General features: G+C 38.4%; 1 protein-coding gene across 1 annotated transcript in view; it reads left to right on the top strand.

The window, feature by feature from the left end:
• Positions 1-17,133, top strand: part of MCCC2 (methylcrotonyl-CoA carboxylase subunit 2) — a 43,167-nt gene that overhangs the window by 11,336 nt on the left and 14,698 nt on the right. Inside the window, exons 5-12 of the mRNA XM_044446596.1 lie at positions 1,595-1,722; positions 3,216-3,328; positions 7,490-7,603; positions 11,913-11,977; positions 12,613-12,712; positions 13,793-13,888; positions 15,223-15,295; positions 15,498-15,574. Coding sequence (XP_044302531.1) covers positions 1,595-1,722; positions 3,216-3,328; positions 7,490-7,603; positions 11,913-11,977; positions 12,613-12,712; positions 13,793-13,888; positions 15,223-15,295; positions 15,498-15,574 — 766 coding nt within the window. The remainder of the gene's footprint in view (positions 1-1,594; positions 1,723-3,215; positions 3,329-7,489; positions 7,604-11,912; positions 11,978-12,612; positions 12,713-13,792; positions 13,889-15,222; positions 15,296-15,497; positions 15,575-17,133) is intronic.

Raw genomic sequence — 17,133 nt, 5'->3', positions numbered from 1 at the left:
AAAATACAAATGCAGAATATGCGCTGCTTATATGTTAGACTGATGAGATGTTGGAGCAATCCCAGGGTTGTCATGGAGTCTGTAAAATCCTGAGACACCATGGGACCTCAACTTCAATCAAGACAGCCTCTGTTGGCTTAGGTAGGGACAAGGTTGAGTTGTAGCATGGTTCACCAGTAGAATCCCCAGTCTGTCCTGTTGGCATAACACAAAATGCAAATGCTAGGAGTCAGGGAGTCTGGAGACAGTGAGAGAATGTAGATCAGTGCAATCCATGCCCCTGTTTCTCCAGAGGTGCTGTATCAAGTCTCTTGGTCGGCACAACTGGGACAGCTACCTCTTCCCTACTTACATGCCCAGGTACTGGTTATACATGCCACCGTTAAATTGTGGCTAGGGAGATTTTATTTGGCACCAGTCTGGTATTTAGCAACAGCCTCTGGAGACCTGAGGGCAGGCTTGGCCTGCAGTTGCAAGCAGATCAGGAACAGTGCAGAATTGTAACTTGCTTGGGCTATGTTTCTGTTACCTGACCACCCCTCCTCCCAATGCTATATCTCCCCCTATTCATCAGTATTGGCTCTCCTTCAGGTCGCACCACCTGATCCTGTAATTTCCCTTTATGGTACATAACCATTAACATTTCAATTTGCAGCTTTAAGGAGGGCCAAAGAGGCAGGGCCAAAGATACCAAAATAAAAACTTAAAACTCCTCCAGCTAGTAACTAAGCTTCAGGAAATGCACATCTCTTTTTTTTTTAGAAAGGGAACAAATTGCACAAAAGATGAAAAAGCACCACTAATCCATGGTTGGTTGAAAGGTTATTTGACCAGTGGGAAGAGGTTGTGGTATTTGGGGAACCATGGAGGACCAAATTTGGTTCATGGGTCTGAGGTTCCTCATTCCTTCTCTAAGGATTGGATTAGTATTAGCAGGTCCTTCAAGATTATTACCTTTTTTCCTTTTCCAAATTCTTTGACCTGCCACTTTCATTGCTGTAGCACAAATTAGATTCTTCACATGACAGATGCAGAAATGCAACTTTGTCAGGATCTTTTTAACAGTAATAACCTGTTTGTGAAACAAGTTCTGTTATAGCTTAGGAGTTGATGGGAATGATACAAATCTCAAACCATTGGTACATACGATAGATGAGGCATGGAAACAATGTCAAACATATTTTGGGCTGTTTATGTTTTCAGGAATTGTGTACCAAGTATCTAGGTTTGATTTTGATCATGAGAGCTCAGTCAGACCAGGAAAAGGTCCAATTTGTTCTGTCCACAGAGTTGGCTAACATAGTGGAGAGAACAGCAACCTTTCTATGGGAGATTGCTAAGAGTCTCTCTAGTGCCCATTATCAATGCTGTTTTGGGGAGATCATTGCAGGATTGTATGGATTTATGTAGAATTGTATTTCATTCTTACGCCAATAAAGGTTCCTACTACTACTGCTGCTACTGTGATTGATAGATGGAGAGATACAATAGATATGAATCTCATAACTATCATATCTGTTTAATTAATTGATGTTTTTAAGATTAACCTTAGTAATTCTCTTGGTCAGCTAGCTGTTGTCAATTGTATTTACAGGGTGGAGTGTTTGATTATTGCGAATGATGCAACTGTGAAAGGTGGAACATATTATCCAATCACTGTCAAGAAACATCTGCGTGCTCAAGAAATTGCAATGCAAAACCATCTGCCCTGTCTCTACTTAGGTATGTTCTGTTGCAAATGCTATTATTTACTGATAAACAAAATTATGGTGTAGGCTATATTTCTTAGAAATTATATCTGGTAGGTCACAGGCATCTTCCACCTGGTTGAGAAACTCAAGAAATGTTTTAAATTATAGTACCATTATGTTTATGCCTTTCCTTTGTAATATAACTTTTAATTTCTGGATGCACCCAAAACAATTTGAATGTAAGTGTAACTGCATTAAATACCCCTTAAAGTTTGCCATGCAGATAAAATACTGGGTTTTAGGATAGCTCCTTGCTTTTTTGAGTTGAATGAATCCAATTTATATAAAATGAATCAAAGAAGTGTAAGTAAACAGAATAGAAATGTTACACTCAGAAGAATAATGAAAGAAAAATAAATGATGGTCTTACAAACTTCACTTGCATGATTTGTACTTACCAGCATTGGTAGTATTCACTAACTGCATTCCCAGGTATCTGAAGTGGCACTTCCCAATCTTAACCTGATCTTTCCTTAATAATCCCTCAACAAGGATTAAATCACAGCTCTGGCCATGGCATATGTTTGGACCATCAGTTGGTGCTTGTTCCTACAATGTACCAGTCTCCTAAATGCTACATGTCATATCCTTACCACAGAACTGGTACTTCCTTCTTCTCCTTTGCTAGGTGGATCTTCCCTTTTAACTTTCCAAGTCCTACTGATCTTTAAGCAATGAACTCGACCTAAGTTTTCTCCAGCTAAGCTACTGTAGCTAATCTATGTTTAACTATTATAACCTATGTGTGCAAATATATGTGATTAACAAAAATTACTCTATGCAAAGGGATGCCAATTTAATCCTCTCACACCATCCTAAAAATGGTAAATAAGTTGATGCTGAAGGCAGATTTTTGTAGATTTTTTGCACTTTACATACTGTATTACAGTGCAAAATAGTACTGTGAAAAAGAATATTGAGCACTTGCATCAAATATCAGGGGGTGTGTCAATGATATTTTTGCTTCATTGGTCACTAGAAAAATATCTGTTAAATATTTTCAGCAGATGAAAGGGGTGGGCCTTAAACAACCTGTGATGAGAGGGAAACTGCCTGGCATTTCCTTTTTAGGTCTTGAGATCCATTCTGCTCGCTCTCGCTCTCTCTCTTTCTTTTTTTTGCAGGATAGTGGTAGAGGAAGGGCTGTAAAGCAAACCTTTTATCTAAGCAACTACCAGAGCAGCTTACAAAAATCAGTATTTACATAGTTTCTGTCCTCAACCTTACAATATAAAGACACAAGACTCAAGGAAAGGGATTAGAAGATAGGAGAAAAAGCAAGATGAATGATTCAGTACAGATTTGGGCAGGAAAGAAAGCAATTTTTTTCTCCCACAGGCCAAATTTGACAATGTTGCTGCTTCGGTTGAATTCTCTCAGTGCTCTTCTTGAAAAGATAAACATTCTCAAGAAATGTTTACATAACATGCCATTTATAAATGTTCAATCTTTTTTTTAACTTAGTTGATTCTGGAGGTGCAAATTTGCCTCGCCAGGCAGAAGTGTTTCCAGATCGTGATCATTTTGGTAGGATTTTCTATAACCAAGCAGTCATGTCCTCACAAAGAATTCCACAGGTAACTTTACTTAGGAATAAAACATAAAGTGAAATGAATGTAGGTAGTCTGCAGATGTAGGTAGTGGGTATTGCTGGACTGCACATGTTATTTGGTACTGAGTATTAAGGCTTTTTATGTGTGTGTGTGTGTGCGCACATTAAATGGTCACTTTTGAAGAGACCCAGTTAAATCCCTTCAAAAAGAGAGAGTGCGTGCAAGTGTGGTGTAGTAGGTAAAAATGCGGGACTAGGACTCAGGAAATCTGGGTTATAGTCCCCACGCAGCCATGGAGCTCACTGGGTGACTTTGTGCCGGTCACAGACTCTCTGCCCAACCTATCTCACAGAGTTGTTGTTACGAGTATAAGATTGAGAGGAGGAGGACACTTATGTAAGCCATCTTGGATTCCTTGACAGAAAAAAAGACTGGATAGAAATCTAATAAATAAATATCCCCTAGTATCTTTTCAGAGTGAATAGCTAGTCAAGAACTTTCAGTTTTCAGTTTCTTGAACCAGTTCTAGTTGATAGGAACTGATTTTGAACAATTGCCTTCCTGTTTTGTAAGTTTTTTGTGCTTCCTTGGTTAGAAAGTGAGTGACTTAAGGGATACAACTAGACAAATTGGCTTGTGGATCCTTTCCCCAGATCATCAGAACAAAATTTAACATCTTGAATAACTGCAAAGAATTCTTTAGAAAAAATCCAATTTAAGCTTTCTGGACAACTGGTTTAAATTTGTAGTGTAGGTGTAGTGCTTAAAGGTGGTCACTTAATAATAGAAATATCCTCAGTCAAACACAGTAAGTGGTTTTGACTTTATAAAGTTTATGATGATTTTAACTGTTTTTAAGCAGCTGTATTACTGATTTTAAAAAGTATTGCACTGTAGATAGCAGTTTTGAAATGCCATGATCCTTAAATGAGGCACAGCACAGTTCCATGCAGGTTTACTCAGAAGTATATTTCCTGTGATCTGTGGAGAATGCTCTCAAGTAAATGTACATAAGCTTGTAGCCTTGATCTATTAGATTTTTAGCTGATGTGTTGGTGGAACTGAGGTTGAAGAACTTACTTGTTTTTTCTGCTCTGAATGAAAAGTGAGTGAATTTAACTACCAAAACATGGCTTCAATGATGAGGATGTCATTTATAAAATGATAAGTTATCTATTTAAAAATATGCTAATTCTGAGGGCCTTGTAGATAAATATATTTAAATTTACATATCTATTCAGTTAACAACTTGATCAGTGAACCTGATGGTTGATGAACTACAAGAATCAGTTACTGTATTAATTCATTAAGAATATGGTTCTATTTATGTGTTGAATAGTAAGGAATATTAGCAAACAATGATTGATGCCTCGATGTTGGAAGACAAACTCTCCATTAAGCCTTAATTGCTGTTCCTTTGGTTCATTTCAGAGAGATAACTTACTAATTCTATTCATGTTCATGTAGCAATGAGTAGAATTATTTCATAGAATTTGTTATAAGAAACTATTTGCCCATAGCTGAACTTATGCTAGGAGGAAGACATGACAGAAGGAAGTCATTTGTTGCCACGTGACCTCTTTGCCTTGCTGCACTTCAGCACCTCTTCTCTGGATAACTTGGAGGGCATACTGATGTTCCCAAAACAGGAGCTAGCCTGGCTTTTTTGTTCTGCAGAATGAATACACCTGTCTTCTAGCTTTTGCACTGTAATCAAAAGGTGTACTTGCCTCTGATTTGAACACAGATTTAGTAGTTGCCTTTGCCTTTACCCTCATTCTTCTCTCCTTTAACAAGAAAATGTTCAAATCACCTTTTATTTATTTTATAGTACCCATTCATTTGGAAGCTTTTTTGTTTTGAAGTATTTTTTAAAGTTGCAGAGCTGCTCTGAGGAATGGGGTGAAAGTGGATCCATGATAGTGGAAGCATCAGCTGGTCAGTCCTGTGTGCAGTTGGTTTCTGCTGCATCATAGCGCAGCTGGTTTCCCTAAGTGTCGTAGGGAGATATTTTTGAGCACAAGATAGTAAGCATCCTTCCAAACTGAAGTGATTGCTGTTATGCAGTGCATCTATATTGTTTCTGAATATACATTAGAAAGTGCTTTGGCTTCCCAGATTCCACCACCCTTTTTAGTTTGGATTAGCTATTGGGCTTAACCTGCTCAAAGTAGTAACCTAATAAAGGAGGATTTTTTTTTGCAACACAGGATGGATTTATATATGTTTGTAAGCAAATGGACATTCCTTATAGTTGGTGTTTAAAAATGTAATGTTTGAAAGGGTTTAAAAAAACCCCAGTTTTGCTTGTGTGATACATAAATGTCTTGATGGGATGAATATTTGCCTGTTGTGCTTCATAGCATACCTGTAGTGGGCATAATGACATAGTGCAGCCTGTTCAGTTAATTATGACCCTTAATTTATCCTCCACTTTAGAAAGTACATCTGCTTTTAATACACACCTATTGAGAAAGCAGGGGTGGAAGGCTACATCCTTTCATTTTGCTTCCTTACTTATTCAGGTTCCTGGCATGTTTTTATGACAGTGAAAATGTCATGCATTGCATTTAACTAAAGTTGAGGCAATAGTTCCCTCTTTATCAGTTCTATACTATAAAAGTCAGAAAGTATTTCTGAACCATTGATTTTTTAATAAAAATGCCACATTTCATAATAGCATTAGATAAAAATCCTTAATTAAAATAATGTCACCTATGTAGCGGTACATTCACCATCTAAGTGTTTTACTGCCTAAATGCTTTTAATGTACTTTTGCTGTATCAATAAATTGCATTAGTCTAAGTAAGATCTAATTAAAACCCAAATCTGTGTTCTGTTAGAGGAAGCAGAAAATAAGAGATGGCCTGAGGAGATTCCTGGGTTGGGAGTCTCCTTCTGGCACATAGGAGCTGGCACAGGGAAGCAGTATTGTCATCCCAGCAAACCACAGTATGCCTCTAGAAACTGAACGTAGAACGGCCTCCAGCAAAAGCCCCAGAAACGGGGCTTTTTGGGAAAGGGTGTGGGCAGCCTTGGATCTGTTCAACTCAAGACCACTTTGTTTCCCTGAGAAGCCCCAGGATTCAGTCCTTCACTTGTATTTTCCTAGTGCAGGGGAAGAGAAATTAAAAGGGCAGAGCCCATGCCCTGGTTGGCAGGAGGGTTTGGAGATTGTGAATAATGTGCAATTTAACCCTCCCAACTCTAACAGAGGATTTGTTTGTAAGATTGCAATCCTAGATGCCCTTATCAGAACTCAGTAGCACATTTTTCTAAATAGATGTGCATAGGGTTGCATTATAAGAAGACATACCTGAGGAGCATGTACAGGTACTAGGAAACAAGAGAACATAATATTGCCATCCCCTCCCACCTTGAATTCACAAATTAAGAACACAATCCTACGCATGCTAACACAGAAGAAAATCTATAAATCTCAGTGTTCCCTAGCCACACATTCTGGCTGGGAAATGCTGGAAGTTGTAGGATTTTTTTTTTCTAAACGTGGAGAGCATTGCACCCTATACAACTTAAGACCTTAGATTAGATTAGAAAGGTAAGTTGTAATGTAATTAGTTTAACATACTTCCAAAGAGCGGGGGAGGAGGGGAGGTACAGGAATAAGACTGGGAGGTATAAAAGGTACATGAATAAGACTGGGAAGAAAATTAAGAGGAAGAGGGTGATTCATAGCAGCAGATCTAAAAGATGAGAACTGATTAGCAGTGTTTACTGTTAGGTAAAAAATTATTGAACACTCTTGAGAGCATGAAAAGAACAAAACCAGACTGGGAAGCAGGAAAAGAATTCAAGAAGAATTCAAGATGCTAGGAGAAGGCAGTATAATTCAAGGAGTTATAAAAAACAGGGAATAAAAATTATTCATTTAAAGGTTTGTTTGTTTGTTTGCATTTCTAGTTTTCTATCCTAGATTGTGTCCTGAAGTAACTTAGAAGAAATAAAATAGGTCACAGAACAGCAACATAAGAAGTTGAAGATCCATGGGTGCTACATAGGAAGCAGAGAAGGAAAGGGGGTTGCTTGTGCCCTGAGCAGTTTAAAATCTCTATTTAAGTGTGTGGAAAGGAACAACCAAGGTTTCAGGGCTAAAAGCAAATAAGTGAGTAGAGATGTTTTCATTGAACTCTACCTGCTAATTCTTACATCTTTTTGGTTTTTCAGATTGCAGTGGTTATGGGTTCATGCACTGCGGGAGGAGCCTACGTCCCTGCAATGGCTGATGAAAGTATTATAGTTGGCAGGCAGGGAACTATTTTCTTGGGCGGACCTCCCTTGGTGAGTAGCTTGTTTTTAACAGATCATGGAAGACTTCCTGGTTGTGTTACAACTAAATGTTATATAATATGCTTATGTCAGAAATAGTTTTCTCCAAAAGAAAATATATCTTACTTTATAAAATCCAAAATGCTGTCTATGGCAGAATGTGTTGGGTACTTGACTATCAGAGCTTAGCTGTCAACTGTGCTTCTTTTCTGTCAGTTAATGCTGGAATAATTGTCTGCCTCTTGCAGCTCTTGCTATGTTCCACATAGATGTGAGAGTGGACTTGTGATGCCTCTCCATTCTTGATGCAATTTCTCTTGTGCCACCCAAGAATTCACAGAGAATCTGCTGTTGCTCTTCTACTGTGCTGTGTCTGCAGCACATAGGTCCCTGAAACGTCGCATTATTGAAACCTATTTTCCCCAATCCTTACTTCAATAAGACATTGAGCAGAGGTGCCTTATTAGTGTAGGTTTGGGTCCAATAATAATTCAACACCATAGTTTAAGTGATGGGAATGAACTGTGGTGAGTACCAGGGCACGACAAACACGCAGCTCCATGTTATGTATGTACACAAGGTAACTGTGGATCATTCTAACCAAAACTAGTTTGGTGTGTCACTCTGATGCTTCTGAATCCCAGTTTCCTTTTGTTACCATGTCAGTGAAGTAATGCTAGTTACTATGAGTGCTTGTGACAATGTTTCCCTCCACTCTGATCTTCATAAAGAGCAAAACGTGCTATGCCTGTATTTTCATTGGTTCAAGCCACAAATGTGATTAAAGATGAGTTGTTTCTCTCTCTCGGCAGCAGCACAAGAAATTAAAAAGTGTATTTTTCTAATCCATGCAAGTTTTTATTTAATAATGTAGTTTCAGTCTTTTAGATACTACATGACTCTTTACTATTTTTCTAGGGATATTCTGAATAGGGTAACTTCCTGCCATTGCTTGGTGCTTTAAGATGCTTTAAGATGCACTTTAAGGCCTATTTTTAATAGTAACTCTCAGGCAACCAGAAACTACATTTATCTGGCATCTACCAATGCTCATGGATGTCAGTTAACTGAGAGTCCACTGTATTAATTTGTTTACTTCACATCAGAGGATAATATACAATGTAACTTTCAACTTTGGAATTACGCATTTATGGAAGTATACTTGAATGAAATTTCGGGCTGCTACTTAGATTTTTCCTACATACCATAATGATAATGGCAGCAGGGTTAAAACATGCAAATCACATTGCTTAGCTTGCAGGAATAATGACTTTAGTGTGGGAAATGATTTCCTGTGTCAGGGTTAGTTTTTTGGTACAAAGTAATCAGCAGAAGCAGACAAAGAAAATCAATAGCAACCTTAGAATGACGAAACTGTGCAATTTAGTACTAATTAATCTGTTACTTAATTTCCTGTTTGAATTTGAGGCGCTAATTATGTTACGTTAGAAAAATGGAAAACAGAACATATTGATTAGTTGTAAGTGGAAGATCTTTCTCATAATCTAGGATTTTTTTAATGTAGGTGGTTTGACACTGCTAACTCCAACAATAATGGGAAATAAGGGCAGGCAGCCCCTGCTTTTATCATGGATGATAAGGCTTGATGGAAGATAAGGGTGTCAATAGCTATTAGTCATGCTTGTTATATGCTGCCTCCAGAGTAGTTTATGTCTGTGTGCTAGTTGTTGTGGCACATGAATGGAAGGGTCCTGCTGAGCTCAGGTCCTGTTTTTGACTTCTCATGGGCATCTGGTTGGGCACTGTGCAAGCAAAAAGCTAGACTAGATAGCTTTTAAGTCTGATCTTGAATGGCTTTTCTTCTCAATTAAAGCTGATTCTATTTTGGGGAAATTATGGAGGATCTTGGGGGTTATTAATTATTTTATGTATGAATATTTATATCAGAACTGTGAAAAATAAATATTATAAGAAATGGTTATAATAAACTTGTACTAAAATGTAATCAGACCAACTGACAAGTTTCAAATGTCTGGACAAACAGGACACTCTTGACTTAGCCCCAGATGGATTAGAAGAGCAGTACAAGGCACATCTCCTCAGGGATCGGCCCTTGGGTGTATTTTTAATCAAACCCACTCTCCTAGTTTGCTCAGGAATGTGAATCTTTCTCTTACAGTTAAACTTCAGAGTCTACTGATGCCATCATCCATATGAGTTCAGTTATAATAAAGGGGGAGATAGGATTCTTCAAGAGCAGGGTTCAGTGGATTTCACTCTTATTTTGTTCATGTTCCTTAGGTTTTCAGAGTGGTTGAATTTCACTTTTTCTCTTTCATTGGTAGCTGAGATGCTTCTTTTCTCTGTCCGTTGGGCTTCCTCAAAGATCTCTTCTTAGAACTTTGCTATTTATTGTCTTTACACGCAGTATGTGGTATGTCTCATCAAATCTCTCATACACTGATGACACACAGTACTCACATTCTCGTGCTCTCTACTCTAGACTTTGTTTGTTTTCCCATTCAGTCCTACATTTCTATTCCCTGCTTGATATTTCTCAAACTCAAGATGTCCAAAACAAATCTTCTTATCTTTCCACTCCTTGAAAATTTCCCATATCCACCGATATCATCATTAACCATTATTTTGATCAAACACATTGCCTAGGCCTTATTTCTGACTCCTCTTGTTTGCTCTTCATAGTCAGTCCGACAGGTCAAATTGCTTCTGTCGGTGCACCACTGCAAAAATGTATCCACCTTTTCTGTTCCTTCAGTGAAGGCTATGGTTAATAGATGGCTTATTGCAACTTTCTGCTCTCTAGCTGCATCTTGGACCTTACCTTTCTATTCTTAACTCTTCTTCTAAAGTTGCTTACCTCTTTAATCATCCAGACTTTGCGGTTTCTTCCTTAAATTCCTTCGTTGACTTACTGTCCATTCCTGGATCAGGTGTACATTCTTACAGTATCAGTTTTACGAATATTTTCCAGGGACAGTTCTCTTCCATTGAAGAGGAGAGATTTATAAGCTGTTGACTTTCAATCTGCTTTTAAATCCCACTCAGTCATCATTTCCAGTGGATGAATTTGAAGGAGTAGAAATACTTAAAGGAGATGGCTGGTTGCTCATTAAGTCACTGTTGACTTTCAACTGCCTTGTGGGCTTGGAACTGGCTTATATTGCAGAATGTGTACGATGTTTCTTCCTTCTTTTTCCCATGATAGTTTATAATGTCCTGGAGCTTTCTCAGTTCTTTCTAAATAGTAAGGCTTCTGATAAGGCAGCAAAAGAAAGGTATTTAAAACTATCCATTAAAATACAAATAATAAGAAAATACTTTTCCAGAGGAGCACTTAACAGCAGATGCATGCCAAATCAGAAATATGTGGTGCTGCAAATATGGGTGTCCTGATATATTCCAGTTTTATTCTTACATTCTTTTCTTCCCTGTATTGCTTCCTCTAAGTTAAATTGTAGATTTAAAGTTCTTCGGAGTGAGGACTTTAGTTACCTTTTGTGAAGTAATGTGTATAATAATATTTTTAAAATATTAACTGCTTATTATATATACAAATCCTGAACTTAGTTCTTTAAAGTACTTTTTTGTGTGTAACCAAAATGTGCCATCCATGCACAAGAAGAAAGTACTGACAAGCTTGTGGGGGATGTGCAGGTCTGCAGGAAAAGAAAATCCTTAGAGAAAACGCTAACGTGCCTCCCTCCCCCTAGAAACATCACAGTGAGGACTGAGCATCTTCAGTGGGCATGGGATTTTGACTGATCAGGACTGGGAAGCAGCAGAGTGAAAGCAATATTTCCTTGCTTCCTTTCTTCCTTCCTTCCTTCCTTCATTTTAGTTCTTACATTACTGTATTGCCCATCAGCAAAACTTCTCTAGTTGGATAGAATGAAAAGACCTGAACAGAAGAATTTTACACTGCAAGAATACCATTTATTTTTCTCTATGATAATAAATGACAAGCCACAGAATCCTGATGCAGTTGTAACATTTCCAAATCCATTAAGCATAGTTAAGGATATGGAAGCACCCTGCTGGCTTTCATGGTCCCATTCCTCCCATCTCCATCTTTGTTGCTTGAATTCTTCCCTCTCTTATTTCCAGCATTGAACTTTGCATTGGGGCTAAGAAAAGCCAAGGTAAACCAGAGTTTGGTGCTACTTTTAAATGCCTTTTCTATACTCTAACTAGTTGAGAAAAATGTTACCTGTACTGGACTAGATTTGGAAATCATGAAATTGGTAACTTAAATAGACAATGAAAAAGTAAGTGTGGAAGGTAACTAATTCCCAGTGTCTTAGTTCTACTAGTTGATGTGTTGTGCCTTTTTGTACTTAAGGTTAAAGCTGCAACAGGAGAGGAAGTATCAGCAGAGGATCTTGGGGGTGCTGATCTTCACTGCAGGTAAAATACAACACACCCTTCCCCACAATATATTTTAATGGTACTAATTATAATTATGTTAGTGTTTTATGCAATGGAGGAATCCTCAGCCACTACTCTCAGTGAATATCACTGACCTGGTTTGCACTTACTGATTGTCCATGAGTTAAACGACCCATGCGTTGTTGTGCATGAGCGGGATCAAGAGGACATACTGCCTATAGCATGTCTGCCACTTCCATTTTTACTCTGCAACCTACAGTAGGCTCCTTCCTAGTTTCCTGAGTGTGCCGTCCAGATCTGAACTGCAGGGTTGTTTAAGGTTTTGTTAGCCCCTCAGCAACCCAGCAGTATGGATTTAGACTACGCAGTCAGCAGAGTATGAATGAGAACATGGTGAATTCCTGAGCAAAATGGAAGTGACAGGTTTGCTGCAGGCAGTGAGCTCACTCTTTCCTGCTCATTCTTAACAGCCTGTGCAAATCATCTCATTGTGAAATGCCTGTCCCTTATTTCTTCAAGGTTCTTTGTGTGTTTGCTAGGGCTTCAGGTGTTTCAGATTCTAGAAGCTTATAGGATTTACTTTTACTAATAGCACTTTACCACTGAACAGCAAAAAAGCATGTTTTCCTTGTTTTAATTTTAAATTTATACAGAAAATCTGGTGTAACTGATCACTATGCTTTGGATGATAATCATGCACTCCATTTAGCTAGAAAAGTGGTACGGAATTTGAATTACTGGAAGAAAGTTGATGTGAGTATACTTGTTTGTTCTTAATTTACAAGTGAAGTATGAGAACATAAGTCATATGTTCTCTTCTCCCAAGTCATCTTGTCAGGTTTTAAGGTCTTGGGATAGGCCTCTGTCTTGATACTGCTGCCATTGTGGGCACATATGGTAGAAATGTCCAAGAGGGTTGGACATCCTCCAGACCAAGGGAAGCTGGATTGGCTCCCTCTGTGGTGTCCTTCTGCCAACAGAAGGCAGGTCTTTGGCATCTAAACTGGTCTATTGTTGCATGGGGATTTACCTGAATGGGTGTATTTTTTATTATTGCATTTTGAAATGTATTTTAATGGTTCTGTTTTTATGTTTTTAATACACACTTAATTTTTAGTCTAATACTGTTAGCTCTCTTGAGAACCATTTTTGGCAAAAAGTTGGGATATAAATAAAATGGTGAATCATTTTGTCTGATTCTGCTATAATACCTGGATTTGTCAACAGAAACATTCCAGTGGGAAACTGTACATGTCATCTTGTGATTTGATGTGAGCATAAAACAGTTAGCCTCTTAATCAGGGTTAAAACATTGTCAGAGGAATGCACATTCATGTGTACTCTCATTGGCCTCTCATTGGCCTCTCCCATTTGAATTCTAATTCTCCTCCACTGTCAACACTATCCATATTGCAGACTTAAATGTACTGATGCTACCAAGAGTTAGCTCTTGACTGGTTTTTGAAGATGATTTACTAATATGGTTATTGTCCATATGGATGTATCATTACATCAAGGTTAATGCGATAAAGAATGTACATAGTGAAGTCGAGGAGGGTGGCTCATATCTTGTTCTTGAGGTTTTAAGAGAACATAGAATTGTGTCTGCAGCAGATCTGACTGGAAAGACTGACTTAATAAATAAATAACTTAGCAAGGAAGAGAACAATGTTTTACAAATCTAGGGTAAGATTAAAGGTTCATGTTGAATGAACTTACATTGTCAGTTACAAATATTTAAACCTGAATTGATTTCAAAACGGTTCTGGAAACCAATGGTAAACTATTGATCTAATTTTTAAGGATTTTCTTTGGAAATTTAAATTATTGCAGGTGACAGTAGAACCTTCAGAAGAACCTTTGTTTCCTCCTGATGAACTTTATGGGATAGTTGGAGAGCAGCTTAAAAGAAACTTTGATGTCAGAGAGGTAAAAATCCAAAATGCTGTCAGAACAGCATGTGTGCACATGGGTGCTCACACATTCATATGTATAAAATATATATTCAGAGCTTCCTAATGTCAGCAGTCTGGCAATCTTCCTTCCATCAGCTGATATGCATTGTGAAAATTACTGATCTTTGTTTCATATTGTGCATTTTGCAAATTTGGGAATGTTAAGATGTCTAAGGAAGTAGATAAGTGTCTCTTAAAATCAGTTTGAGACAATACAAAATTGCAGCAGTAACAACTGTGCAATGATTTAAAATACAATACAGGATTTAGAACAAACTGAAACTAAAATTGCTGGGAAAACTTCTGGAAAAATAAGGTCTTCACATGGAGCCAGAAAGAGTAAAATGTAGATGCCAGGCAAGCCTTCAATTATTCTGATAATCTCTATCCAAAATTGATATTGACATGTCCAAAATACAGAAAACAGACAGCATACAATGCGTACCATAACCAACATGCATTGACCTGGTTCAGAAAACATGACAATCCACTCCTGTTTGTTGTTGAATCATGTGAACATGGGTGGCTTCCCCCCACCCCCCTTCAAACAAATGGTGCCCTCAAATTGTTCTAAGATGGTTGTCACACATGATGGGTTTCATGTCACCTGAACCTGGGTGACACAACCCACCATGTGTGAGCCCCAACAGCCAGCAAGCCACTTGGTAAGAGTGGCAAAACCCCCTCATTGCTCCTGACAGCTGACTGCCAAGTAGCTGCTGTTGACAGGTGCCTCCAGTAGCACTGGGGGACTCTCTGGCAGCATAGAATGGGCACCTCTGATGGCAGCCCAAGAGTGGATTTCTCCAGCTATTGGCAAGAATGGCTGGAACCTTCCACTCCTTGACAAGGAGTGGTAGTTTCCCTTTGTGCTCCTGCCAACGATAGAGGAAAAGCAGGATTGCTCTCCTGGCATCAGTAGGAACCCAAGGGGAAGCTGATAATAGCTGCCAGAACTCCTTGGCTCAGTTGCAACCCATTCTCACCAAGGGGCTCTCTTATTTTTTTGGCCTGACTTAGGACTAAACTACAACAAACTATAGCTTCTTGGGTGAGAAGAACAGTGGGCCCTGGCCACACACTAGCATGTATTGCAAACCGTGTCATGGAGTCTCATTTCCCATGCTAATGCAACTTTCCCCTGTAAAACCCAGTCAGTGAGTTCAAGTCACTTGAGCTGGCACATTGGACTTGAAATATATAGTCCTAATATCAATGTAATATATAACCTAAGATGTGTTAAGAACGTTGTAAAGGATAGCTAAAAGTAAATGGATCTTTTGTTCTATGTTTTTGATTTTGTTTAAGGTCATCGCTAGAATTGTTGATGGAAGCAAATTTGATGAATTTAAAGCCTTGTATGGGGATACCTTAATCACAGGTACAGTTTTAAGCTATTATATAACATTCCTGCATCTTTAAATTATTTTGATGGACTGTAGAAAATAAAATAAATTTTATAGGAAGTGTTGTGGTTGCAGTTGAAAACTGCTGATTCATACTGTAGACTTCAGATAGTGTACTGAAATCTTTCATTTTCAAATAAAAGTGCAATGTTCTATTGATTTTTTCATTTTCTTCAGGATTTGCACGACTGTTTGGTTACCCAGTAGGAATAATTGGAAACAATGGTGTTCTGTTTTCAGAATCAGCAAAGAAGGCAAGTATGAGTTATGGAGCTTTGCCTTCCAAATGTCCATTGTTATGAAGAATTAGAGCAAACACTTGTGACTATTATTGTTATTATTATTGATAATTTCATTTCCATACTACCCCTCTCTGGGTGATTTGGAACAGCCCATAAAAGCAGTTGATAAAAATACAATTAAAATATCACACAATCAGAAACAAATAAGTTTTAAACAGCTAAAAACATGATAAAAACAAACAATAGCAAAGAATTGCAAAATAGTGAGTCTGTGAAGCACCTGGTGATCCCCCTCAAGTCCCTGGGTGGCCAAATAAGTTTTTAAAAGCCTCAAAGAAGAAGGTCATCTTAATCTGGCGCCAAAAGGATGCCAGATGCAGCCGCAGGCAGCCCACAGTGAAGTGGTAGTTCCATGGAAGGGCCTCCACTGAGAAAGCCACCACCTTTGTTGTCACCTTCTGCAACTAGAATCTAGAACTTAAAGATATATTTGTCTTTTTGTAGTTACTCATGGCTAAAAGTAACATGTCTCTTTAAAACCTAGTCTAGAAAGGTACATTTTTAGCAAATGTAGCATTAAAGAAAATTTAGCTACTCCAACTGCTCATTAGATTTATATGCACTCCCCAGAATAAAGTATTTTCAAGACATTCTGTCATAGTTATATTGGCTACTAGTGTTTCTTACCACTTTAGTTCCATGGAATCAGTGTTATATAAAATCATTTTAGATGGCTGTCACTTCTTTGGATCCTTCTGAGGAGCTTGATAGCCATTTTAAATATCTTGTAGGGCTTTAAAGTGTTAACTTGTTCATGCCATACTGGTTGGTGGGCAACTCCTCTGACTGAATGAAAGATGTTCAAACCATTCTGGGTGGGATTGTACTCCCTTTGAAGGAGCAGATTTGTAGCTTGATTGTGCTCTTTGATCCATCTTTTCCACTTGACAGCCAGATGGGTTCATTAGCGTGAAGCTATGCCACTATCTGATACACTCTGCAGAGCTGATACACTCTACCCTTCATGACAGTTCATTTCCTTCCCTTCATGACAGTTCATATGGGCAGACACTTGACTGCCCATATGCCTCCAAGCCTAGTCAGGGTGCTGGGTTTACTCTATAAAGCCTGACCTGGCTTGGGATGCCTGATGGAATGCCACTTCCCACAACAGCATACCTGGATGCTGTGTTCCTCATCTGAGGACTTCCTCCAAATGCCACCCACAAGGGAGGCAGGCTTGGCTTATGGCAATAAGGAGGATAGCCTTCCCTGTGGGAGGCCCTAAATTATGGAATAATCTCCCTACTGAGATCTCACCTGGCATCAACTTTACTGTCTTTTTGGTGCCAAGTTAAGAACTCCCTGTTTGGCAAGTCATTACTAACTCCAAATAGGCCTTGGGGTTTTGGGGATCTTGCCAACTCTTTTACTTCTTTTAAGCAGGCCTATTGGTATGGACAGGTTGTAGTAGTTTTAAGAAGTTTTTAAAATTTTAAGATGCTTTATCTTGTTTTATTTTTCTGTTTTTATATTTACATTTTGTTGCATTTATTAACTGTTGTTCATTG

The sequence above is a fragment of the Varanus komodoensis genome, unplaced genomic scaffold, assembly GCF_004798865.1.
Source record: "Varanus komodoensis strain SLA01 unplaced genomic scaffold, ASM479886v1 scaffold5, whole genome shotgun sequence".
Taxonomy (NCBI): Eukaryota; Metazoa; Chordata; class Lepidosauria; order Squamata; family Varanidae; genus Varanus; species Varanus komodoensis.
Note: the sequence above shows the minus strand (reverse complement) of the source record. Positions and strands in the feature narration are given on the sequence as shown.